This window comes from Panulirus ornatus, chromosome 71 (assembly GCF_036320965.1).
Source record: "Panulirus ornatus isolate Po-2019 chromosome 71, ASM3632096v1, whole genome shotgun sequence".
Taxonomy (NCBI): Eukaryota; Metazoa; Arthropoda; class Malacostraca; order Decapoda; family Palinuridae; genus Panulirus; species Panulirus ornatus.
This window is the reverse complement of record NC_092294.1, coordinates 2100796-2126878: the sequence shown is the minus strand read 5'-3', so window position 1 is coordinate 2126878 and position 26083 is coordinate 2100796. Positions and strand designations below refer to the sequence as shown.

Below are 26083 nucleotides of genomic sequence, written 5' to 3'. Positions count from 1 at the left end.
TATATATATATATATATGTATATATATATATATATATATATATATATATATATATATATATATATATATATATATATATATATGTATGTATGTATTAGCATTAACGGCATTAATTAGTATATCAGCTGATAGCCTGAAGCCCAATTAACCAACGAACTAATGAATTATTTATTACAGATCCAAGTATCATTTTAATTACAGAATATATATCAAACTCATAATATAGCAGATGTTGTATTGTAAAGAATATACAAATAGATGGTAGTCATAATATAGAAAAATAAACCTCATCCAGTTGGTTCATGATTGGTGGAGCATGTCAGGACATGGTAGCCATAGCCCAACTTAATAAGGAAAAATAAAGTTGAACCAGTCGGTTGGTAATGGATGGGGCATGTTAGACCACAGCCACAACATAGTCTGAGCTACACTTCCTTACTGGCAATTCTCAGGTGTTGATGCATATGACGACCCACACACACACACACACACACACACACACACACACACACACACACACACACACACCACGAACAAGGCAGGGTTTTTCTGGTGCTTCGTATAATCATCAGAGGACCTTGGATTCCTTCTTTTGTGATCTGATTTCGACGTGTTCGATACGTCTAGGGAGACTTCAAGACTATAGTCCAACAGAGTGACTTTGGTTAACTGGGAGTTTGGGGTGGCATAAATGCACTGAAAACATAAGAAATATATCTTCTGTATTTTTTGTGTATCTAGATGCCTCATCTTGGCGTTAGTACGTCAGTCTTTTCGGTAGTGTAAGATTTCCATCTATGTTTGTGCTTACAAACATTACTCCACTCTCGGTATAGTCTGCTGCATCAGTGAATTACTGCCTCTGCATCACTCACACACATCCTTACTCACCATCCAGTGTATTAAACTGAAACGGGAACTTCCACACTTATGACAGTGGTCTATGATTCACTTTACACACCGAGTTAATCTGTTAAGTGGAATCAACTTCATGGATAACACCCACATAGGGCATGAAATGGTTGTCTGTTCTTTCAGCAACCTTAACTGAAATATCCCATACCCTCATCAGTTCTTTCAGCAACCTTAACTGAGATATCCCATACCCTCATCAATTCTTTTCATTTCCTAAGCGGGGTTCTCTTCCTTTTACCTTCTGTTGTTCTCCTGTACATCTTGAACAACCTGTCTTGTGCTGGACGTTCCACATAACCTAAATAACTTCATACAAACACCTTTCCATCTGAATTCTTTACTCCATTTTTCCCCTCACATCCCTGTGTTTCCTATGGGCCTGGTCTCCTCATATCAGCTATACTACGCAACCTATCAATTTCTTTGCCCTAGTCTAGATAGACTCATACCTTCCTCAATGCATTTGTTCTACACCAATAAAGGGATTCAGTGATCCTCTTCAACACGATTGTTTACCATCCTACAATACACCTTGCCAACTATGCCAAGAAGACTCATTTCTCGTTCATTCTTACACTCATTTTAATTCATCTCTCCAATGTACAGTGGAGCAGTTATTGGCTTCGTCCACTTGACCACTTTTCCATGTTTCCATAAACACTTTCCGGATGTACTCCACAGCAGTTTCACTGTACACAATCTCTCGCACCACCACATGTGTGCTCATAGCTTTTCCATTCTGCATGAGCTTAATTTTTTTACTTTTTGTTTTGTAATGTCTTCTTTTTCCATGTGCCTATTTGTCTTTCTATATGCCTTAGTATCTAAGGAACCAAGAGATCCGTCTCTTTCACCATCATCTCTCTTCAGTTCTTTTAGATATTCTCTCTGTCCCTCACAACCTTCACCATTTGTGACTTGTATTCTTCATGGCTTGTCTAATATATTTGCTCTCTCTCTCTCTCTCTCTCTCTCTCTCTCTCTCTCTCTCTCTCTCTCTCTCTCTCTCTCTCTCTCTCTCTCTCTCTCTCTCTCTCTCTCTCTCTCTCTCTCTCTCTCTCTCTCTCTCTCTCTCTCTCGTCCAGTCTTATTTACCTCCTTCAAGTATAACATGCTATTCTCTTTTTGATTCTGATGAATTTTTCTTCCGAGTTTCTCTTTTCGTTTTCTTTTATTGACACATATATAATTCTTTTAACTTTTCTGTTCATAGCTTTATATTACTTTCCATCTCTTTTCAGTCTCTCGTCTTTTCAACCACCAACTTTCTTTGATCCTCATTCCACTATGCAGTACCTCTCTTTTCCACAACTTATACATGCGGAACACCACACTTCCCTGGAAGCCTCCAGCTCCGTGATCTTAAGCTGTCTCCAGTCATCTCAACCCAGCCCAAAACTTTTTCTGATCCTGTTAGCTTTTATTTGTATTTTCTTGTAGCGTACGTTTGACTTTTTCATTCCTAACTTTTCTACTTCCATCCATCCTCCTTTTTTATTGATATGTCTCGCGCTATATCATCTTCGAATACAAGACTCTCCATACATTACTACGACATGATTTAACTTATCCTCCCTCCCAGGCCTTTCTCAGATCACACATCATCCACACCACCAGCCATATTCCTTCTTACTAAAAACAAATAAATCATGTTCTTGGCTACCTCATCTTCACCGTGTCTGAATATTGTATAAGACATCGTCATATTCAAAGTACGTATTTGCAACAGTCATGTTCACTACTGCACACAATCCACAGATGTTTTTACCACTCATCCGCACCGGGAATCCTATAACCTTGTATCATTTCCTTCTTCAATATCTCCACCATCCACTCATTCAAGTCACCACCATTCCTCCAATGTACCTAAATCCATTAATGATCTTTCACGTTCTGTCCACATGGCATCCTTTCTCCTCTCCGTCAATACATGGCGTACATGTAAGCCATCCTAGACGTTCATAACCTCCCACACTTCAACTTATCAACCATTAACTTTGCATGAACACACCTACAGTCAAACATCTTTATAAGCCAGTCAACCTTATGCATTCATAATTACCACACCTCTTCAATAACTATTTGTCTCTGTATAATTGCATAGCAAGGAAATCATAGGTGGCCGTACCCAACCTGACTATCAGACACATAAACTGAAAATGATTTCACTTTGAAATCTCAAGTTATGGGAAACCTGTGGCGGGCGAAGCGTCCATCAGCGATAATAGATTGACATGAGGACCCCGAACTGACTCATGAGTTCTAGCTGATATGAGTAATCCAGACTCGTAAGAATGAGTCACTTGAGAATTTAATCTTGTACCCATTTTTGAAGGATGATAATATACCCTCCAATAACTAGAAGAATATCAGGTCGACAAGATTCCATGAAAAATGTCAAGACGAACAATGTAAACAATTTACAAACGCAGGCAATCATCTCAGATTTTCGAGTATCAACAGTTTTTCGAAATATCTTCTGTTATTTCAGAATTCTTGGTTCGTCCTTCTCATCCGTCAAACTGAGCCAACGATTTATCATTTTATCACATACATTATTATTCTTCGTTCACTTCCACTTCGTTCACTTCCGAGATCATAACTTTAAACTGACTCGGTTCATTTATGAATTACTTCAGTTCAGTCTATACCAAAGATTAGGTTAAATCTATACTAATGATTCGGTTAAGTTTGAACCAACACCAGTTAAGTCAGTACTAATGATCATACACTGAATTTTAGGTTGCTACACCCAACCCTCATATCGCTAGTTCTTCCTGTGTACTATAGTCACATATTATGCTGCTGTGTAGTGAGTATTGTGAGGGGAGATGACACGTAAGATTGGAATTTTCATTGCCTTCCTTTCCTTGTGTTGTAGGTCGTAAATTCATACTCATGGTTGGTTCAGTGTCTCTGGATATTGGATGAAACATAGCACTAATAACTTGATGTAGATGAGTAGCTTTTATAGGATATTGAAGACCTTTTCAAAAGATGATTTTCACTCTACATATCCTTCCCATTTGTGTCATGAGGCAACAGCAGCATTGTGGCAAACATTGTTATGATCATATGCCTTCAGTATCGTTTTCTGTGGTCACTAACGTAAGACGTCATCCTTCAGCAATATCATATTTTCTCTACATAGTTATTAAGATGGTTATTCAAGGGTCCAAAGTAGTTATTTAGTGGCTAATGGCAGGTTAAGGCTGAGAGGGAATTATAGTTGCTCTGGAAATATGGCTGTAATGTTAGTCAAACGTCTTTAGCAAGAGTTCAGGGTTGCAGGTAGACGTCATCTCTGTCCTGGCTAATACTGAGTATCTTTTGATAAGAAACATCACTACCATTCCAAGTCACATAAAGTCTATTCCAGTATACAAAAGCAACAATGAGTAAAGCTACACTTGCATGATATCATTGATTCCAGTCTGTCGAGCCAGATGAAAAAGTGTTTTATGAAAGTCAAGGTTATTTTGCAAAACGAAAATAGCTTCACGTTAATTATTACAACTAAGAAAGAAAAAGTTTTCATAGTATATAATGGTGTAGGAAAATGTGCTCAAGATTATACAAAAGTGAATAAGAATGATAAGTGTAGGAGGACTTCCCTACATGGGACTGTTACTGAGGATATTCAGTCATTAAACATAGTTTCCAGCCACCTTCCTCTTGTTATCAGAAGCGACGTAGAGATAATTGTATCATCCCTGTTATTATTTATATAGTTTGTCAGTTCTCACATCCCCACGACAAATGTCTATTGAATGATTTCTATGATTGTGTTTATATTGCTATATCATATTAATCTTCCACCCACATGAGAGAAAGTAGTTACAGGTGGAGGTTGTAGTCTTACTTTCCTGATTATCATATGAATAACTAACATTATTATACGAGATAAAATGTCGATTGAAAAAGAAACTTTTTTTTTCTTTATGTAATTCATATGAATAGTCTTAGGAACTGATAGGTATGAAAGCTGAAGAGAAACGCACTCTCTAAGATGAATTCGGAACATGATAAGATAAAGAATGATGATGCAAGAAAGTAATCGAGTGTGAAAAGAATTTGGAATCGCGTGAATGAGAAAGTCTATACTGATAGGAGAGAGGAGGATGCATAGCCAATATAAAGTGTGTGGGGGAGATTTAAGATCGTTCAGCTGAAGCTACGAGGGTTTAGATTCAGTGAATTAGCTGCTGAAGTCTAGAAACGTTTCAGGAAATGAGGCCGAGGGATAAAGTTAAGACAGTGTGAGCTTCGAAGAGTTTTGTGCGTGCGTGGGTAAAGGAGCGAGTGAAGATAAAAGTTTGAGGTGACGAATGAATCTGGGATGCTAACAAATGGAAATGAAGCCTTTTTGTGGGGGAAAACATTTATTGGTTTAGAAGGCTGTGTGAGAGGTGGAGATACTTGTATTTTACAGAAGTCCACTAGAAAATACTAAATTCGTGGGGAAAATACAAATATACATGCCTGTAGAGCGTAATAGAATTAGATACATTAGCCAAAGCTTTCATTATAACATTCGTTTCAGCATATGAAAGTGAAGACTGATTACATGTGGCAATTATCATCCCAACATATCACCCATACCTTGTAACCGATGCTTCACTGACTGTGAAAATCAGGGATTGGCAGTGACGCGTCTGATTATGACAAGTTCACTGTTCGTCACTCGTTATGCAAGATGATGTAAATGATTTATTCTCATTGTTTCTATATTAGTTCCTTAGCAATTGACTCTGACAGAGGTGGAATTTCAGTGCCTCCTTTTGCCACAGGAACGGTAATGTCACAACAGTGTTGATAGATACTATGTTTCTAATGGTTCAGATAAGAAAATTTTTTCCTGCTTTACCTCCTTCATTCATATTATCACAGTTCCTTCCTTCAACATTCTTTTTCACTCGGTTTTCACCATTTGTCCACTTCATCATCATCATCATAATTTCCCTCCTTCATCTTTTCCTTCATCTTTATCACATTATTCCTCATCACCTTCTACCTCATCATCATTACAATATTCCTCACCTCATTAGCTTCTCCCTCATCATCATTACATTCATTTACTCACAGTCATTCTATAATCCACCTCACCATTACAGCCCTGTAGTGTAGGTCACTTTCTATCCTCCTCTTCATCAGTGATTACCAATAGCTCCCTCACTTTATACTATGGCGATTTTTCTTAGTCATTTTCTTCTCTTCCAATCTGCGCTTCCTTCTCTGCCACTATCTTTAATTTCTTCAATAAGACGGTCAACTTTCCCTTTTGCCACAAACGCCATCATTTTTCTTTTGGTCTGATGATCCCTTTCTCTTGTTACCACAATCTCCATCATTTCCAACTTTTCTGAAACCATTTTCTCTCAGGCAAAGACTCTTCCCCCCCCTTTTTTTGCGATCCCTGTCTATATCGCCGCCACCTACTAACTCTCTCTCTCTCTCTCTCTCTCTCTCTCTCTCTCTCTCTCTCTCTCTCTCTCTCTCTCTCTCTCTCTCTCTCTCTCTCTCTCTCTCTCTCTCTCTCTCTCTCTCTCTCTCTCTCTCTCTCTCTCTCTCTCCGCCAGTTTCTCGCCCCTTTGTGACCCATTTATCTGTCAGTACCACCGTCTTTCGTCTGCGAAAATGTTCGTTTTATATCACCAGTTTCTCCCCCAGTGTGACCTCTTTATCTCCCATCACCGTCATCTCTCCTCCCTCCTCACACTCGCCACCATCTACCCTTCCCCACAGCCACTCTGCCACACCACCACTACACCTCTCTACTTCTACGACCACATTTGCCTCCCTCTGGTCACCTCCACCACCCCTTCCTCTGGCTAAAATATTCTGCCATAACTGTTGCCTCAGATCAATATGCTTCTCTCCTCCCCTCTACGCAAACTTTACTCTCTCTCTCTCTCTCTCTCTCTCTCTCTCTCTCTCTCTCTCTCTCTCTCTCTCTCTCTCTCTCTCTCTCTCTCTCTCTGGCATCTACCCTCACCATATATATTTCTTAAAGACCACAAACACAGTATTCATGTTATGATATACATTTTCTGCTCTCATCATTAACATGATTGCTTTCTAATGAGTCTTCCAACTTGTAGTTCATATTACTTCCCTCTTCATCAACATGAACGTCATATCATCGTGTCTCGTATATGTACGATCATTAAGAACAGCAGTGTATGACACGTGAATAATCACTGCTTCCTTCACTGTGATCCCAACTTTCCCCACCTCAAACTAAACCTCTGCATCAGTTAATATCTTTAATCATGTGATTATCAATGTTACCTCTCTGTGATCATGATTATCTTCACCACAGAGTAAATTACTGATCAGTTTTATTAGATTTTTGTGGCTTGAATATATCACGATATCCTTCAGTATTATCCTGTCTCTCCTTAACACGTTGATATCACGATATCCTTCACTGTTATCCTGTCTCTCCTTAACACGTTAGATCACAGCACCAGTATACTTTCCCTCATCACCAGGACTCACTGTGAGAGTAACAGATTACTCATATCTATCCTACTGACTCGCTAATTCCTGCAGCTCTCTGAACATCATCATGAAGTCAATCTTTTTTTTCCCGTCAGCATCGCTTATATTCCCAGTTCCTTCTCTTCCTTCACCACCACTCGGGCCACTCCAGGTTGTCTGTGTCCAACTTCCATTACCAATCTCATCAATAATTGTCTAACCGCAGAAATACATCATTGATAGCTATTATCAGCAAGTCTGGTCTAAGAAGGTAAAAACTAATTCTAAAAGTAATTAAAAAAGTGAACTTTGTTTTTCCTTTCCCCATTTCAGCCTCGTCCTCGGAGAAGCCCGTCGCAATTGGAATGGGGGAACTTTTCCCGTTCACACTTTCCCATAAAACTTCCATGGCAGTATAGTCTCTCCATACTAACTCTATATTGTATTTTTTTTACTTGCCGGGTATAAAGGCGGGATGGGGGAGCTGTGGGTCGGGAGATGCCTCTTGCCTTAGTATCCTGTTTCTACAACAAATGAGATTATTATTGCAGATAACCTCCTCATGGAACCCCCAGGTTTCCTGTCATCATGACCCTTTCATCTACTACAATATACATCATCATTTCAGCACAAGTTTCCTTGACTCTCTCATCGCCATCATGTTCATCATCGATTACTTCGGCTCTTTCATCATTCCACATTTTCGTCCAGAGTTCCCTCAATTGTCTCGCCATCAAAACATTGATCAAAATACCGATCATATTTCTCATCGTCACTTTCACTGACCGTTCCCTCACGTTCCTCATCATCACCTTCCTCATCACAGATTTCCTCAGCTGCCTCATTATCATCACCTTCCTCATCACAGATTTCCTCAGCTGCCTCATTATCATCACCTTCCTCATCACAGATTTCCTCAGCTGCCTCATATCATCACCTTCCTCATCACAGATTTCCTCAGCTGCCTCATATCATCACCTTCCTCATCACAGATTTCCTCAGCTGCCTCATTATCATCACCTTCCTCATCACAGATTTCCTCAGCCGCCTCATTATCATCACCATCAATTTAAGCGATATTTCATGAGTTGTCTCATCACCACGGTGATGGTCACAAACATTACCCTCACATTCTTCACCACTTTCATCACCAGTGTCCACAATTGTCTCATCATTTTCATCACCAGTGTCCACAATTGTCTCATCATTTTCATCATCAGTTTCCACAATTGTCTCACCATTTTCATCACTAGTTTCCCGGGCCACCTTATCATTAATGTTGTCACCGTCAGGTCCCTGTGTTCCCTCACTATTACCACGTCCCTTAGTTGCGTCATCTGGTTTCTCCCTCACAGTCAGGCCGGTGTGTGACGAGAAGCAACAGCAGGAGTACGTGGCAGCCAGGGGCGGCTCCGTCACCGTCGCCTGTAGCGTCCTTGCCTACCCCGCTGCCGTTACCTTCAGCTGGGCTCTTAAGAGGAAAGCAGGTACGTGTGTTGACGTATTTTTATTTACCTTTTTTGTACAGTACGGGGAGTGAGAGAGCTCTACACTCGAGAGGCCTCATTCCTTAAAGTTTTTCTGTACCGTTAATTAGGCTTTTAAACCTTTGTGTACAGTTGGTATTCACTGAATCTTTCTAAGGCAATTGCAAACATCAGCCAACCGTACACTATACCAGCATTTATTTACACTCTTTCTTACAGCTTGTCGTCTTGGGTTTTGGTCGCTCCATATCGTCCAAATAAATCAGAAACTCAAAGACTCCTGTCATCAGTTCTCTCCTTCCTCCACATTACACGACTCTGTATTTCGGTCTTTCATTGTGGCACAGATGTCTTCATTTAGGCACCATCTTGGTTGCTCTTCTCTGTACTTGCTCGATCAGATCTTTGTTCTTCTTCAATATGGTAACCGATCTTCAGAGATGTAATCCAGTTTTGGCCTGATATATACTCTGAATATCTTACCAAATATTTCCTTATCAACACTGAATACTTAGATGCGACTCTGATATTCGCCAGGAGGCAGCATACCTCTCTCGCATTTCCCCTGATATGCAACTCTTGCGACAGATTAGGCACATTGTCGACCTGTAGGTCTCCCTCACACATAGATTCCTGTATGTCCCAAGGTAAAGTGTTCATACCGAGCCTTTCTTTCACTGAGTCCCATCCTCCTCACCACGTCCCTACTCTCAGTGAATCTCATGATTCATTTTTCAGACTTACTTTGGAGTTTGTCCAGGTCCCCTTGTAAGTTGATGCAATCATCTTCTCGCCTTAGTTCTCTCATGACCTTGAGATCATCCACCAACATATTCATATACGAGTTGTCCATCAGCCAAGTCATTTACATGCACCATGAATAGCAATGGGACGAAGACCGGGCCCTTATTCCCTTAATCTTGCCTGAGGCTTTGGCTTCTTAATCAACTTCAAATGGTCACAGTGTCAAAGGCTTTCTGACAGTCCAGGAACACACAGTCTACCCATCCATCTCTCTGATCCAAGATAAACCAGCTCGTCATAGAACTCAAGATATTGTTGTCTTACAGTTGGGTAGTTTCTCCTTTGCATGCAGTCGTTTTTATGTTTTTCACCATCTTACTCATAGCCACTCGATCTTAGATTCAAATTCCTTTACAGTCAACATCTGTCTACTTTAATTTTTGGCAGAAACTTTCCCATTCAGTTACTGACTTCTTCGCTTCCATTCTCGATGGATGGGAAAATTCTTCTTGCCTCTGGCTCATTTTCAGGTTGTCTGTTGTATGTATTTTCTCACTGGATGTTTCCAGCTCTTCCCTTGTTTTGGCTTTCTATGTACGCACCATTTTTAAATGTTCACTGTCTGCAGGCCTGTAAGGATGCCTTAAGGCTTCCTCAGTGTACATGTCCCGTCTTAAGTGTAAGATATTGGGTGTGTCCCATTCCTTCTTTGCAATATATCCTCCTCCTCCTCCTCCTCCTCCTCTTCTCTATCACTTTAGTCATGTTCTTTAGACCTAGAACTCTCACTACGTCCATATTCTATTCCTCTTCATAAGTTCTTTATTTACAGATTCCTGATGACCTTGCAGACCAGATCCCATAAACGACCTACGTATATCTAACCAGTAATCCATTACTCTGTTGAAGGCGGCTTTACTGAAGGTGGTTTGTGCTTAACAGCAAACAATTTCTTAGTTTTTCATCATTTATGTCAATGTGATTTAATCTCTCATTTTATATTTTATGTTTTATTTGCCTGTGTGTGTGTGTGTGTGTGTGTGTGTGTGTGTGTGTGTGTGTGTGTGTGTGTGTGTGTGTGTGTGTAAACTATCTGTATGTTACTGGGGAGAGTTTTACACTCGTGTTGTCCCGTTTCTTAGCCTTGTATACATACCAAGTCTTAATTCTTATATGTACACTTCACACCCATATACATCCCAGCCTGAGCCAGGTACTCATTTCTTGATCACCACCAACAGGAGAATGAACAGCTGGGTTAGCTGTGGGCAGACTGCCGCCTCCAGGACTTGAACTTGAGTGAGTGAACTATGGGTAACGACGCTAACCATTATGTTAGCGTGTGTAGATGTGTTCAAGTTTGAATGTATGTCTGTGTATGCATACATTTGGTTATATATTTATGCCTAAAACTAATTTCCATAAAAAGATTCCCGGTTTTACGTGGAACTTCTTTCTAAGGGCTCTTGTAGCCATAGGTTACGCTACTTCTTGTGGCAGGGAAATGTAGATTCCTTTGGGGAGAGTAGTTCTTTAACGAGGCTGTTCCACCAGTGATACAGTCTGTTTTTTTCTCTTGCGGTGTAACGTCATGGAGGCGCAGTCCGGTAACACTTATGTATTGGTGCAATTTTTTTTCCCTATCTTTTGTGTATGTTGTGCCTACGTTATGTACATATCCACTTCTCACGTCGGTTCATTTCCCTTTGTTTCTACAAAGCGTTTCCTGTATACCACACACCCTTTGTGCAATGTGTTCCTTCCTTCTGTTCTAAGTTCTCTAGTGTACCGTAAGATCCTGTTTACCTTCTAACATCGGTTTTCTATCCACCATCAGCTCCCAGCACACCTACCATGTTTACCGTCTGTATCTCCCTTAGCTTAACACTGGCTATATGCTTCTCCGTCCATCTGATGTTATTTCATGTACCTCCGTCCATCTGATGTCTCTTGTGTATTCCATATACCTCGTTAGCTACACGGTGCCATGTCTACCAGTAATCTCTATTTACTCTGTCCCCTTCTATGCAAGGGATCAATGTCCTGCTAATTTTACCCTGTGCAATGTGCCATACAATCCCCTTCATGACCTACAGTCTCTTCTGTTACGTAATCTCCAATCGATAACATCATCCCCTGTCTCCTGTTTTTCTTGTAGTCTAACATAAATTTCTCATGTAATTTATACTCCTTATATATCATTTTTTTTCCTCTGTCTGCCACACATATATCCCCTCTACATAATGTTCGCTGCCTGCGATATGTTTTCTTGCCTTCTGTATTCTAAGTCTTCTCTAACATTCCCATGTGCTATAAGGAACCAGTATAATGTACGTTTCGTTTGCGATATGGTCGTATGTATGATATATATTCCATTTTCATACATTCCTTGTCTACCATGCTTTCCCTAGTTCGCTTCTCATCTTTATTTACTGCATGTTTCCCCAGTCAACACATCATGTTCATCTATGTTGCTCTGTCTATGACATATAACACCATCACCCATTGTTCTCCTTTGTCCATCTTCTGTCTGGAATTAGATGTTGCAACCATGATATACTTTACATGCTCTATTGCCTAACATATGTTGTCCATCTGTCAAATGTTCCTCGTTTATCATACCTTCTCTGTCTAGTATATCTCCCCCGTCTACCATATGTTCTCCCAAGTATATGTACCATTTCCCTCGTTTTTCGTGTGTCTCCTCATGCATATATTCTTTCTCCTTGAGCCATATGTTCTTCGTTATATTAAAGTGTATAGTAATGGTTGCAGCATGCCTTATATCTACCACATTTCCACTATTCCTAAACATTTTCTCTTGTCTATATTGTCTCACCCTGTCTACCAAGCGTTTCCTGTCGACTACATGTTTTCTCCGTTTACTACATGTACGTCCATGTATCATGTGTTCCTCCTGTATTATCGCTTCCCTGTCCACCACAGAGAGTCCGCCGATGAGGCTACACACGGTGGGTCGGGAGGAAGGCCTAACGGGGCATTACACGTTAAGTCGCCTGGAGGAGGAGAGTGTCGAGGTGTGGTGCTCGGCTCAGAACGCAGTCGGTGCCCAAGCTGCTCCCTGCAGGTTCACAATCTACACACGAGGTAACACATCTGGCAACACTGCCCTGATGTTGACTCACTGTACACCGACGAGTGAAAGCACTCAACATGTTTACGGTTTGCATGCAGGCAGGCCACCAGGCAGACCCTTCAACTGTAGCATTTATGAGCAGAAAAATATCGAAGTCCACTGCCTGAACTTTATCGTTTGTAATCACAGTTATTTACCGTCCGTGCTTGTAAGTTTACTGTCTGCAAACAGGGTAAATCAAATGGCCGACCCCTGTCCCATTCATGTTTACTATCTACACCTGGGGTAAGTCACGAGGTTACCCTAGGTTTATTGTCAATATAAAAGGTAAGTCACAAGGACGGAAATAAGTCACCAGGTCTCTCTGTATAAGTTTACCCCGTGATACGTCATTAGGTCTCTCCCCAGTATGTCATAAGAGCAGGCTCATTATGCTCTAACTCTACACCCTGCATCACTGTAACGCCAACCCCTGCAAATTCATTTCCCGCTCTTAGGGTGAGTTTATAAACATTGCCTCTGCTTCGCTGTAGGTCATCAGAGATTATCACATCTAAGTCTTATTCCTAGTTGACTTTCTATTGCCCAGCAGGATTCGTATAGTAGCTGCCTCGTAAATTTAACAGCAGATGTGTCATATTTTGCGCTTGTCAATGTAGAAACTTATTTGCTATCTTATAACCTTTCTCCATCAGACTTGCCACGCCAGCTTGGAGCTGTAGCTATTCAATTCTTGTTGTAGCTTAGTTTCTTGGCATAGAATCTTCTGCAAATTTTGATATCTTGTATCTTATTAGCAATGTCATCAATGCGTATTAGAGATAGAAATACGAAAACTGATCCCTGTGTCACACTACTTGGTACGTTTAACCAATCTGAGACTTTGTTACAACCAGTCATCACATTTTCTAAATAACAAAGGAAATTTGAACTGATGACATGACCTGTTTTCGTCTTATCTTAGATGTACATTAGATCATGAAAGAATGAAGCAGATCTTGTCAGACATGATTGATTTTGCCCTAAAACCATAATTTGCGAATTCCGAAGTGAGTCTTCATTCTCTACGTGATTTACAGTATCATCACGAATGATGTTTTACATAATTTACTAACTGTGGACATTAAGATAATTGTGCAGTAAGCTTTGGGCAAGGAATTTTTATATGATATTGTTGTAATATTGGCAAACTTTCAGTCATATGGAACTTTTACAGTTTTCCTTGTCTCTCTCTTATGTTCTCTCATTGTTTTTAGACTAGACTTACCAAGAAGTCGTAATATATTCTTTATTACAATTATTAGTGGTAGTGTATAGTAAATGGTTACAATAACTTGCTGTAGAAAGTTCGTCTCCTGTAGCAAAGTGACTGTACCAACGACATGAGCTGTGTCTTCAGTGGTGGTAAAGTTTGAGATAATTGATATAAAGCTTTGCAAAAATAGTATCGTTTTGGTATTGATTTCTTGACTCCAGACTGTATCTTAGATGATTTTCACCAGTCATAAGGGGAGAAACATCTGTTTTTAGGTATCAAGACTATACAATGGATTGTTCTAATGATTGAATGTATATCTAATGATAATATATGTGTCTTCAGTGAATAGCAACTGTCTAGTAATTTTTCTGTTTACAATGTCTACAGTATGAATTTTGTATTATTCACAAAGTCGAGGGTTTCAAGTTTCTATAGCTATAAATATAGAAAATAGAACACATCTTACTCTCCCAAGCCTTTCTCTTCTTCCTATATTTCCCTCCACTCATCCCTCTCCCTCCTATCCATACCCATTCATTTTATTCACTTCGTCTAATTTTGCATTTTGTGTCTTGTGTAAAACCATACATTCCTTTCGTTCACTGTGTTCTGTACTGATTATGATCACCCACGATATGATCTCATCTTTATCTCTCGTTACGTCTAAGTACTTATCTTCTAAAGATTCAACTCCACGATCTTTTTCACTACGTATTCTGTCTTATATCTTTCCCTTTATTTCATATTTGTTTTTACTTATCGCTGTCTTCCTCACCCGTTCTGGCTGTGATTCTCTCTCTCTCTCTCTCTCTCTCTCTCTCTCTCTCTCTCTCTCTCTCTCTCTCTCTCTCTCTCTCTCTCTCTCTCTCTCTCTCTCTCTCTCTCTCTCTCTCTCTCTCTCTCTATCTATCTTGCCTGTCTTTCCTTACTTCCATTCCTATCAACACCAGCTCTTCCTCAGTCTGTCCTCTCCCCCAATACCAACGACTCCCATATCAACTTTCTCCCCAGTACCAACTCCTCCCCCGTCTGTTCTCTCCCCTGTACCACCTCCTCCCCTGCCTGTTCTCTCCACAGTACCAACTCCTCCCCCGTCTGTTCTCTCCCCAGTACCAACTCCTCCCCTGCCTGTTCTCTCCCCAGTACCAACTCCTCCCCTGCCTGTTCTCTCCCCAGTACCAACTCCTCCCCCGTCTGTTCTCTCCCCTGTACCACCTCCTCCCCTGCCTGTTCTCTTCCCAGTACCACCTCCTCCCTCGTCTGTTCTCTCCCCCACCTCCCATCGCCCTTCTCACCCCCATGTTCGTTCCCAGGTCGTCCGGGCCCCGTCAGCAGCTGCACCGTCAGGAACCACACGGCCTCCGGGTTCATGGTTCACTGTCGCCCTGGACCACTCAGGAGCATGAACACGGAGTACACCTTGCTGGTCTACACTCAGGTCAGTACTCAGGAGCATGAACACGGAGTACACCCTGCTGGTCTACACTCAGGTCAGTCCTCAGGCTACGTGCTCAGGTCAGTGCTTAGGTAAAGTGCTCAGGTCAGTGCTCAGGTAAAGTGCTCAGTTAAAGTGCTCAGGTAAAGTGCTCAGGTCAGTGCTCAGGTAAAGTGCTCAGGTCAGTGCTCAGGTAAAGTGCTCAGGTCAGTGCATAGGTAAAGTGCTCAGGTCAGTGCTCAGGCAACGTGCTCAGGTCAGTGCTCAGGTAAAGTGCTCAGGTCAGTGCTCAGATCAAGTGCTCAGGTCAGTGCTCAGGTAAAGTGCTCAGGTCAGTGCTCAGGTAAAGTGCTCAGGTCAGTGCTCAGGTAAAGTGCTCAGGTCAGTGCTTAGGTAAAGTGCTCAGGTCAGTGCATAGGTAAAGTGCTCAGGTCAGTGCTCAGGCAACGTGCTCAGGTCAGTGCTCAGGCAACGTGCTCAGGTCAGTGCTCAGGTCAGTGCTCAGGTCAAGTGCTCAGGTCAGTGCTCAGGTAAAGTGCTCAGGTCAGTGCTCAGGTAAAGTGCTCAGGTCAGTGCATAGGTAAAGTGCTCAGGTCAGTGCTCAGGCAACGTGCTCAGGTCAGTGCTCAGGTAAAGTGCTCAGGTCAGTGCTCAGATCAAGTGCTCAGGTCAGTGCTCAGGTAAAGTGCTCAGGTCAGTGCTCAGGTAAAGTGCTCAGGTCAGTGCTCAGGTAAAGTGCTCAGGTCAGTGCTTAGGTAAAGTGCTCAGGTCAGTGCATAGGTAAAGTGCTCAGGTCAGTGCTCAGGCAACGTGCTCAGGTCAGTGCTCAGGCAACGTGCTCAGGTCAGTGCTCAGGTCAGTGCTCAGGTCAAGTGCTCAGGTCAGTGCTCAGGTAAAGTGCTCAGGTCAGTGCTCAGGTAAAGTGCTCAGGTCAGTGCTTAGGTAAAGTGCTCAGGTCAGTGCTCAGGCAAAGTGCTCAGGTCAGTGCTCAGGTAAAGTGCTCAGGTCAGTGCTCAGGTAACCTGCTCAGGTCAGTGCTCAGGTAACCTGCTCAGGTCAGTGCTCAGGTAACGTGCTCAGGTCAGTGCTCAGGCAACGTGCTCAGGTCAGTGCTTAGGTAAAGTGCTCAGGTCAGTGCTCAGGTAAAGTGCTCAGGTCAGTACTCATGTAAAGTGCTCAGGTCAGTGCTCAGGTAACCTGCTCAGGTCAGTGCTCAGGTAACCTGCTCAGGTCAGTGCTCAGGTAACCTGCTCAGGTCAGTGCTCAGGCAACGTGCTCAGGCTACGTGCTCAGGTCAGTGCTCAGGTAAAGTGCTCAGGCTTTGTGCTCAGGCAACGTGCTCAGGCTACGTGCTCAGGTCAATGCTCAGGTATCCTGCTCAGGTCAGTGCTCAGGTAACGTACTCAGGTCAGTGCTCAGGTAACCTACTCAGGTCAGTGCTCAGGTCAGTGCTCAGGTAACGTACTCAGGTCAGTGCTCAGGTAACCTACTCAGGTCAGTGCTCAGGTTAGTGCTCAGGTAACCTGCTCAGGTCAGTGCTCAGGTATCCTGCTCAGGTCAGTGCTCAGGTAACGTACTCAGGTCAGTGCGCAGGTAACCTACTCAGGTCATTGCTCAGGTCAGTGCTCAGGTAACCTGCTCAGGTCAGTGCTCAGGTAACGTGCTCAGGTCAGTGCTCAGGTATCCTGCTCAGGTCAGTGCTCAGGTAACGTACTCAGGTCAGTGCTCAGGTAACCTACTCAGGTCATTGCTCAGGTCATTGCTCAGGTCATTGCTCAGGTCAGTGCTCAGGCATCGTGCTCAGTAAAGCCGGAGTCTTAGCCCCACCTGCCCTGTAGTGATGAGTACAGCTGTACAGTAATGAATAACAGACGATACATGTGAGTGTCTCATGATAGTGAGAACTGATGTGTATTAATGGAATGTGATGAGTACTGGTGAGTGATGATGTATATTTTGGTCGGATATGGTGAGTACTGATGTTTATTGGTGGAATAAGTTGAGTACTGGTGAGTGATGATGTGTATTTTGGTGGGAAATAGTGTGTGTTGGTGAGTGATGATGTATATTGGTAGGATATGGTGTGTATTGGTATGTATTGGTGGAATAAGTTGAGTACTGGTGAGTGATGATGTGTATTGGTGGGATATGGTGAGTACTGGTGAGTGATGATGTATATTGGTGGGATATGGTGAGTACTGGTGAATAATGATAATATTTGTGTGTTTTGGTAGGCAGTGGTTAGTAATGATGTGTATTGGAGGATTATGTTGAGTACTGGTGAGTGATGGTGTATACTGGTATGTTTTGGTGGGTAATGGTGAGTTCGTATGCATCTTGGTGGGGTCTGGTGAGTACTGGTGTTTGATGAAGCATATTGGCGGGTTCTGGGAAGAGGAGCAGAGGGCTAGTCTATTACTGTTTGCTGATGACACGGTGCTGGTGGGAGATTCGAGTCAGAAACTGCAGAAGCTGGGGTTATACAGTAGGTTTAGCTGCCAGTGGACCAAAATGGGGCTTGTGAAGCAGCTTGGGGTAGCTCAGAAAAACCTTTTTGGGTGTGGCTGTGGATAGAGAGGGGTTGTGGGTTCGATGTGCTGCACATGACAGCTGGAGAGTGGATGTGAGCGGGTCAGACCTTTTCTTCTGGTGTTTCCGCACTACTTCGCTGATACGGGAAACGACGAACTAGTACAAAAACAACGAAAAAAAAAAAAAGAACGAGGTTAATTAGAGCAAACGAGCAGTGCAGCTAACTCCTTCAGCTACAGACATTTTCAATTAAAATATCTGAAATCTTTTCACTCTTGTTTGAAAGAAAAACTCGTTAACCATTTTGCTGTTAGGAACACTTTTTATTTTCCCTGAAATATCAGTACATAGACACTTGCGAGAACATTGTGGCTGCCATTATGATGAATGTGACACAAATGAGATATTAAAACGATTACTAGAGTTAATAACTCTTATGTCAAAGAGGGTCGTTGTAAATAATTCTACAAGAACTAGCTACTATTGCCTTTAAGGACTGAATAATTTGTTAATAGTAGAATATATGAACAAACTGAATCTGTAATTATGGAAAATGTAATGTAATCTGCTTGGAAGAAGCTTCTATATAATTCAAACGTTGAAGGTTAGGATGAATTCAATGTAATTTGTACCCATTATTTCATTGTGTGTGACTGCATTTTTCGTTGTTCGTGCACTCTTGCCTCTCCCGCCTCTGTGAAGCAGCATCAGGACTTGAAACCAAGAGGAAATAAAAAAGGCCTCACTTTTTCCCCGGGTCTGAGTTCTTGGTGCTCTGGATGGTTGTTTGAAGTTCCGGCAGGTCAATTGCCATTGAGAGAGTTGTTTTGGTACGCTCTCCACGCCTCTCTCTTTCCGTATATATATATATATATATATATATATATATATATATATATATATATATATATATATATATATATATATATATATATTTCCTATGAGTCCACGGGGAAAATGAAACACGAAAAGTTCCCAAGTGCACTTTCATGTAATAATCACATCATCAGGGGAGACACAAGAGAGAAATATAACAGTCAGTTGATATACATCGAAGAGACGAAGCTAGGACGCCATTTGATAAACATGTGATCTATCACATGTTTACCAAATGGCGTCATATATATATATATATATATATATATATATATATATATATATATATATATATATATATATATATATATATATATTCTTTCAAACCATTCGCCATTTCCCGCGTTAGCGAGGTAGCGCCAAGAACAGAGGACTGGGCCTTTTTTGGAATATCCTCACCTGGCCCCCTCTGTTCCCTCCCTTGGAAAATTAAAAAAAAAAACGAGAGGGGAGGATTTCCAGCCCCCCGCTCCCTCCCCTTTTAGTCGCCTTCTACGACACGCAGGGAATACGTGGGAAGTATTCTTAATCCCCTATCCCATATATATATATATATATATATATATATATATATATATATATATATATATATATATATATGAAACGGTATTAAAGAGTATCACAGCATCAGCTTCCATCATATCTGACATTCATTCTTCTTTATTTCTGAGACAATTACCAATGTACATTTCCTCGTCGTCTTGAGTGTTCCTGATGTGTCAGGTTTGGTAATATTGTCTTAGTGACTCCAGGTTGGCAGTACCTGCTGGCCACACCACCACGCAATACGCTGGCGACATTCCCGAGCCAATATATCAGGTGGTAACATCATCATTGCCACAGTGGATGACACAGATAGCTCTTCTCAGGTTACAAAGCACCTTGCTTCATTACTGCCTCTGTCATATAATTCTCCAGTTGGCCATTAATATTTCCTGCCTGTGACAGTGGCTGATGACCGGGTCAGTGTTCGGTGTCAGTGAGTTGTGGAGGTGAAAGGTCACGAAGCAGTGGCATTGTCACTCAGCGTCGGTAGGTTCACTCAGCAGTGCAGCAGTGACTGAGGCTCGGTAGGATCACTAGGCAGTGCTACAGTGACTAAGGGTCAGCAGGGTCACTAGTTCTAGTGCTACAGTGACTGAGTGGTATCAGGTGGTACCATATGGGGACTTTAGGCTCATAAACTGATCCTCATAATGTAACGGTGACATGGTTGATAGTTTTAACCCGGCGATGTGACAGTGACTTTGTTCACCATAACACCGAAGCTGTGACACGAACTTTGTAAGAGCAGCTAGATGGTGTTGGTCAAATTTGGGGTTCATACTGTGATTAACTACTTACAGGGAGACTTTGTGTTTATAGAATTAAACTAATCATTGCCTCTGGGACTATGGTCTTTGGATAACCACGAGGGAGTGACACAGTTTGTGGAGAAGGATAACGTGAGGGAAATATGCTATAACTGTTGTCCTTTCTGATCGCCAGAAGCAGGACCCGAGCCGTGGTGGTAGTGAGGAGAGAGGCGGTGGCAGCAGAGGTGGTCAACACAAACAGCAGGGAGGTAAAGTGGTCCACAGCCTGGGCCAGCTGGTCAGAAACCTCACAACCACATCGCCATTTTTTGTGTAAGTTTTTTTCTCCATTTATCTCTATTTGTCAGCCTATGATTTATCTGCCCATTTACCTGTTACATGGTCATTTAATATATCTGTTAACTAAATTGCTAATCCATAAATGCCCAGGAAGATAATCCATATAACCTAACCCCTATTGATCGTCTGTCCTCAGATATCAAAACAACCGGGACGATTTCCACTTCTGGCTCCAGCAGATATAGTCTTGTCATTCCTTTATACTTTTCTGTTTCACTTCTTCTTCCATTCTTCCTCCCCTGCCATATATTTCTCATTTCATTGCTGGTAATTATGTCATATGATGGATCATGTGTTCACCTGGAAAGCTGTCTCTTCTTTCTGTAAAAGTGTCGCATCATCAACTCTTGTAACCCCATCATATTGTCTCGTACAAGTCACTTGAGCGAACACCGTTGGCTTGCCTCAGTGTTCCACAGTCGTCTTACGGAACACTGTGTTACTTCCGCCTGTAGTCCACTATCACTGTCCTCATCACCATTCATAGGAAGACTGAGTATACCTTCCACGGGGCATTTATAACCATCACGGTAACTTGGCCACAGTGGCGTTAACCTAGTTTATCTGTGGTTCGTCGTCTGGATCGCGTGTCAAAATTTTGACATTTCTTTCACAAGATAACACTGTCAAGTTGATCTAATTCATACACACAGAAGTTGTTCTGATAATATCTTGTAGTTGACCGACCTTTCCTCAAACCAGAGCTCATGTAGAGCTGTATCTTCCTTGTACATTGAATCTAGAAATCATTTTCATCTCTGCCTCAACTCTCACATTTGGCAGTACCTGCTCTCCCAATACAGCTAATCTTGCTTCTTCGCCTCACCGGCAGCGAGAGGCGGGATTATTAGATTATGTACTATTGACAGGCGAGCAAAGGAGAGACTTATAGATGTGAATGTCGTGAGAGGGGTAGCTGGTGGGATGCCTGATCACTTCTTAGTGCAGATGCGTGTGAAAGTTTGTATTGGTTTGAGTGAAAGAGAAGACGTGGGTGGCAAAGGGTAGTGAATGTGAGTGTGCATGATAAAAAGGCGTGTATGTGGGGGTATGTCAGGAGAGGCTGGATGAAGATGGGGAGAGGACGAAGAATGAAAGAGATTTTCGTAAATAGTTTAGTGCTTGTATCTGTAGGTGGCAAGCATAAGCTGGGATGAGAGAGTGTGAGAATGGAGTTGAATGAAAATGGAGGGAGAGGGGGGGTGGAGTTGAGTCGTTTGTAAAAGGGAAAAAGAGAGTTGTATGGGTGTATGCGCAGAGAAAGGGCAAGAGAGAGTAGGAGGTGTACAAGGGAAAGTGTTTAGAGGTCGGAAGGTATAGGTTCTGGAAAGAGTGCAAGTGAGAACCTGGCTGAGAAAGTATTGATAAACTTAAGGAAAAACATTCAAATGATCTGGAAGGAGGAGAACAGTGTGAGGAGAACAAGAGAATATTTGAGAGCGTCAGTGCTGTGAGAAGATATGTAAGTGTTAACATGGGAAGAAGAGGAAACGATGGGATGAGGCGAGTATCTTCGACAACTTCTGAATGTGTTCTATTGTATAGTGGCACATGATTGGTAGGTCAGACGTGGAAGTGTGTGTGGACAGGAGTCTCGGTGTACGTGGAAGTGTGTGTGGACAGGAGTCTCGGTGTAGAGTATGGTAGAAAGCGGAGAGTCGGTGAAAGCCTTGTGTCATATGAAGTGTGACAAAGTAACCGGAGTGAATGGGATGACATTTGAAGCTTCTCAAGAAAGATTATAAGGGTGTTGTTTACTGGTTATTCAGGATATTCAGTTTATGTATGGCTCAAGGTGAGGTGGCTGAGGACAGGTGAAGCATCTGTAGAGTGTCATTATATAAAGGCAAGGGGAACAAGAGTGGATGCTCGAATAACAGAGGTATAAGTCTGTTGAGTGTTGTATGGTAAGGTGTATATGGTAGAGTGGTGGATGAAGGGGGGTGGCATTCATAAAGCTTTAGACTGGGAGGATCATGTTGGCTTTAGATGGAGCAGAGGAAGTGTGGGCCAGGTGTTTGCTCTGGTGATCTTGAGTTAGAATTATTTAGAAGAAAGTAGATATATATATGAAGTAATTTTGAATCTGAAGAAGGCGCCTGATAAGACTGAAGAGATGCCTTGTGACGGTGCTATGAATCAATCGATGAATCTTTGACTTGGGAGAAAGCTGCTGGAAGCAATGAGGAGATTTTCATCGAGATTGTAGGGCGCGTGTGGGCGAGTAGGAAGGAAGGATTGTGAGTGATTTCAGGTGAAGGTGGGTCTGCACCAAGGGTGCCTGATATCCCTATGGCCGTTTAATCTGTTTATGGATGGGATGATAAGGGAGGTAAACATTTACGAGGGCTGTGGAAAGAGGGTGTGGGTTTACAGTAAGCTGAGAGTGCGGGGGAAGGGAGGTACTCTCAGGAGGTGAGTCAGCTGCTGTTTGTGGATGCCACCAGTGAGAATTTGACAAGCTGTTGCCAGGGAGAGAGAGAGAGGGGGGGGGGTGAGAGAAGTTGGGAGTTAAGATGGATAGAATTAAGGTTTCGAGGCTTGGCAGGGTCAGAAAGAGGTTGGTATGGATGCGAGTTTGCGTGGAGAGACCCCGAAGGAAAAGGAGTGTTTTAGATATCTGAAAATGTACGTGTTAGTGGATGGAACAGTGGGAGGTAAAGTGAACGGTAAGTAGGATGAAGAGAAAGATCCTTGGGTCGTTGAGGTGTATATGGAAAATGAAGTGACTGTGTGAGAGGGCAAAAATAGTTATGTTTGATGGTATAGTTATTAAAACGATGATGAACTGGTGCAAGTCAGAAGTCCAAATTATATTAGAACGGAAGGGTTTGATGTGGTGGAATTAAAATGCTTAAAGACACTATGTAGCGTGAGGAGGACTGATCCTGAAATAAATGAGTGTAAGACTCGCATGAGGCGGTAAGCTTTGTATGAGGGAGAATTTAAGAGTGCGTTGAAATAGTTTACACATATGGAGAGGATGAGTGAAGAGATGCTGATGAAGGGGATGTATTTGTGCGGAGTTGAGAGATTAGGGGGTGAGGGAATACTGATGGGGGGATAGAAGGAGAGAGTGAAATAGACTTTGAGTTATCGAGGTCTGAACACAAAGGAGGGTCAGACGTATATATCGGATAGAACGAGTCAGAGCGATGTGGTATACAAGGACCGACGTGCTGTCAGGGAGCTGAACCAGGACATAGGAAGTTGTTATGGGAAAGCATGGAAAGGTCTGTCGAGCTTGGCTATGAACAGGGGCCTCTGGTGTCCGTATTATAAACGAGATGGAGAATCATCATGTGTTTTAGACCTTACCTTGCTATGTAGGCATATATATTTTATCAATTTTATATTTATTATACTTAGTCGCTGTCTCGCGCGTTAGCGAGATAGCGCAAGGAAACAGACAGAAAGAATGGCCCAACCCACCCACATACACATGTATATACATAAGCGAATACATATACATACTTATACCTTTCAACGTATACTTACATATAATTATACAGACATATACATATGTACACATGTACATATTCATTCTTGCTGCCTTCATCCATTTCCGTTGCCACCCCTCCTTACATGAAATGGCAACCTCTCCCTACGCGCGCGCGCGATGTAGCGCTAGGAAAGGACAACAAAGGCCACAGTCGTTCACACTCAGTCTCTAACTGTCATGTGTAATGCACCGAAACCACAGCTCCTTATCCACATCCAGGCCCCACAAAACTTTCCTTGGTTTACCCCTGCCGCATCACATGCCCTGGTTCAATCCATTGACAGCACGTTGATCCCGGCATACCACATTGTTCCAATTCACTCTATTCCTTGCACGCCTTTCACCCTCCTGTATGTTCAGGCCCTGATCGCTAAAAATCTTTTTTTCTCCATCCTTCCACCTCCAATTTGGTCTCCCACTTCTCCTCGTTTCCTCCACATCTGACACACATATCCTCTTTTTCAATCTTTCCTCACTCATTCTCTCCGTGTGACCAAACCATTTCAATGCACCATCTTCTGCTCTCTCAACCACACTTTTTATTACCACACATCTCTCTTACCCTTTCATTACTTACTCGATCAAATCACCTCACACCACATATTATCCTCAAACATCTCATTTCCAACACATCCACCCTCCTCTGCACAACCCTATCTACAGCACATGCCTCGCAACCATATAACATTATTGGATACATACCCATTTTTGCTTTCCGAGATAACGTTCTCGCCTTCCACACATTCTTCAACGCTCCTAGAACCTTCGCCCCCTCCCCCATCCTGTGACTCACTTCCGCTTCCATGGTTCGATCAGCTGCTAAATCCAGTCCCTGATATTTAAAACACTTCACTTCCTCCAGTTTTTCTCCGTTCAAGTTTACCTCCCAACTTGTCACTCACCCCTACTGAACCTAATAATCTTGCTCTTATTCACAATTACTCAGTCACCAACTTTTGCAGTTTCTCACCCGAATCGGCCACCAGCGCTGTATCGTCAGCGAACAACCGACTCAATTCCCAAGCCCTCTCATCCAGAACAGACTGCATACTTGCCCCTCTCTCCAAAACTCTTGCATTCACCTCCCTAACAACCCCATCCATTAACAAATTAAACAACCATAGAGACATCACATACCCCTGCCGCAAACCAACATTCACTAGGAACCAATCACTTTCCTCTCTTCCCACTTGTACACATGCCTTACATCCTTGATAAACACACTCACTGCTTCTAGCAACTTACCTCCCACTCCATATACTCTTAATACCCTCCACAGAGCATCTCTGTCAACTCTATCATATGCCTTCTCCAGATCCATAAATGCTACATGCAGATCCATCTGTTTTTCTAAGTATTTCTCACATACATTCTTCAAAGCAAACACCTGATCCACACACCCTTTACCACTTCTGAAACCACACTGCTCTTCCATTGGCGCCACCTCCCTAACGTGAGAAACGGCGATCATTTACAGTCCTCTGACAGTACGTCGACTCCAGTATACCACATCTTTCCAATTCACTCTATCCCGTGCACGCCTTTCACCCTCCTGCGTGTTCACAACCCGATCGCTCAAAATCTTTTTCACTACTTTCTTCCAACTCCAATTTGGTATCCCGGTTCTCCCTCTTCCCTCCACCTCTGACACATATTTCCTCTTTGTCAACCTTTCCTCGTTCATTCTCTCCATTTGTCAAGGCCATTTCAGCTCACACTCTTCTGTTCTCTCCATATATTCTGCTAACCACGAGGAAAAATATAACTCAAAAAGTTCCTAACACTTTCGTGTAATATCATCTTCATCAGGGAGAATTTGCGAACGAAAATTCAGTGCACTGCTGGTCACGGGAAACGTGTTTCCGGCCCATATGTCTGTGTACTGCTGATGTATATGGACAAGGGATAATGTATTTACGGCCCACATGTCTGGCCTGTGGTAGAGCGTCGGGCACACCGCACCTGTTAAATAATTTGTCACGAACGGTCAAACTAAATTAACCTATTTACAAAATTTGCCTTCGACAAAACTATCAGTCTTGCAAGTCTTTATATGATTAATAAGAGAATATTTAACGATTATTGATCAGACTTACAAG

At 42.3% G+C, this 26083-nt stretch overlaps 1 protein-coding gene across 5 annotated transcripts in view; it reads left to right on the top strand.

Annotated features, from left to right (window-relative positions):
- LOC139747993 (uncharacterized) overlaps window positions 1-26083 on the top strand; it is a 585795-nt gene that overhangs the window by 504395 nt on the left and 55317 nt on the right. For all 5 annotated transcript variants that reach the window (XM_071660527.1, XM_071660528.1, XM_071660529.1 and 2 more), the window contains 4 exons: window positions 8754-8885; window positions 12576-12737; window positions 15298-15422; window positions 20316-20455. In XM_071660527.1, coding sequence (XP_071516628.1) covers window positions 8754-8885; window positions 12576-12737; window positions 15298-15422; window positions 20316-20455 — 559 coding nt within the window. The remainder of the gene's footprint in view (window positions 1-8753; window positions 8886-12575; window positions 12738-15297; window positions 15423-20315; window positions 20456-26083) is intronic.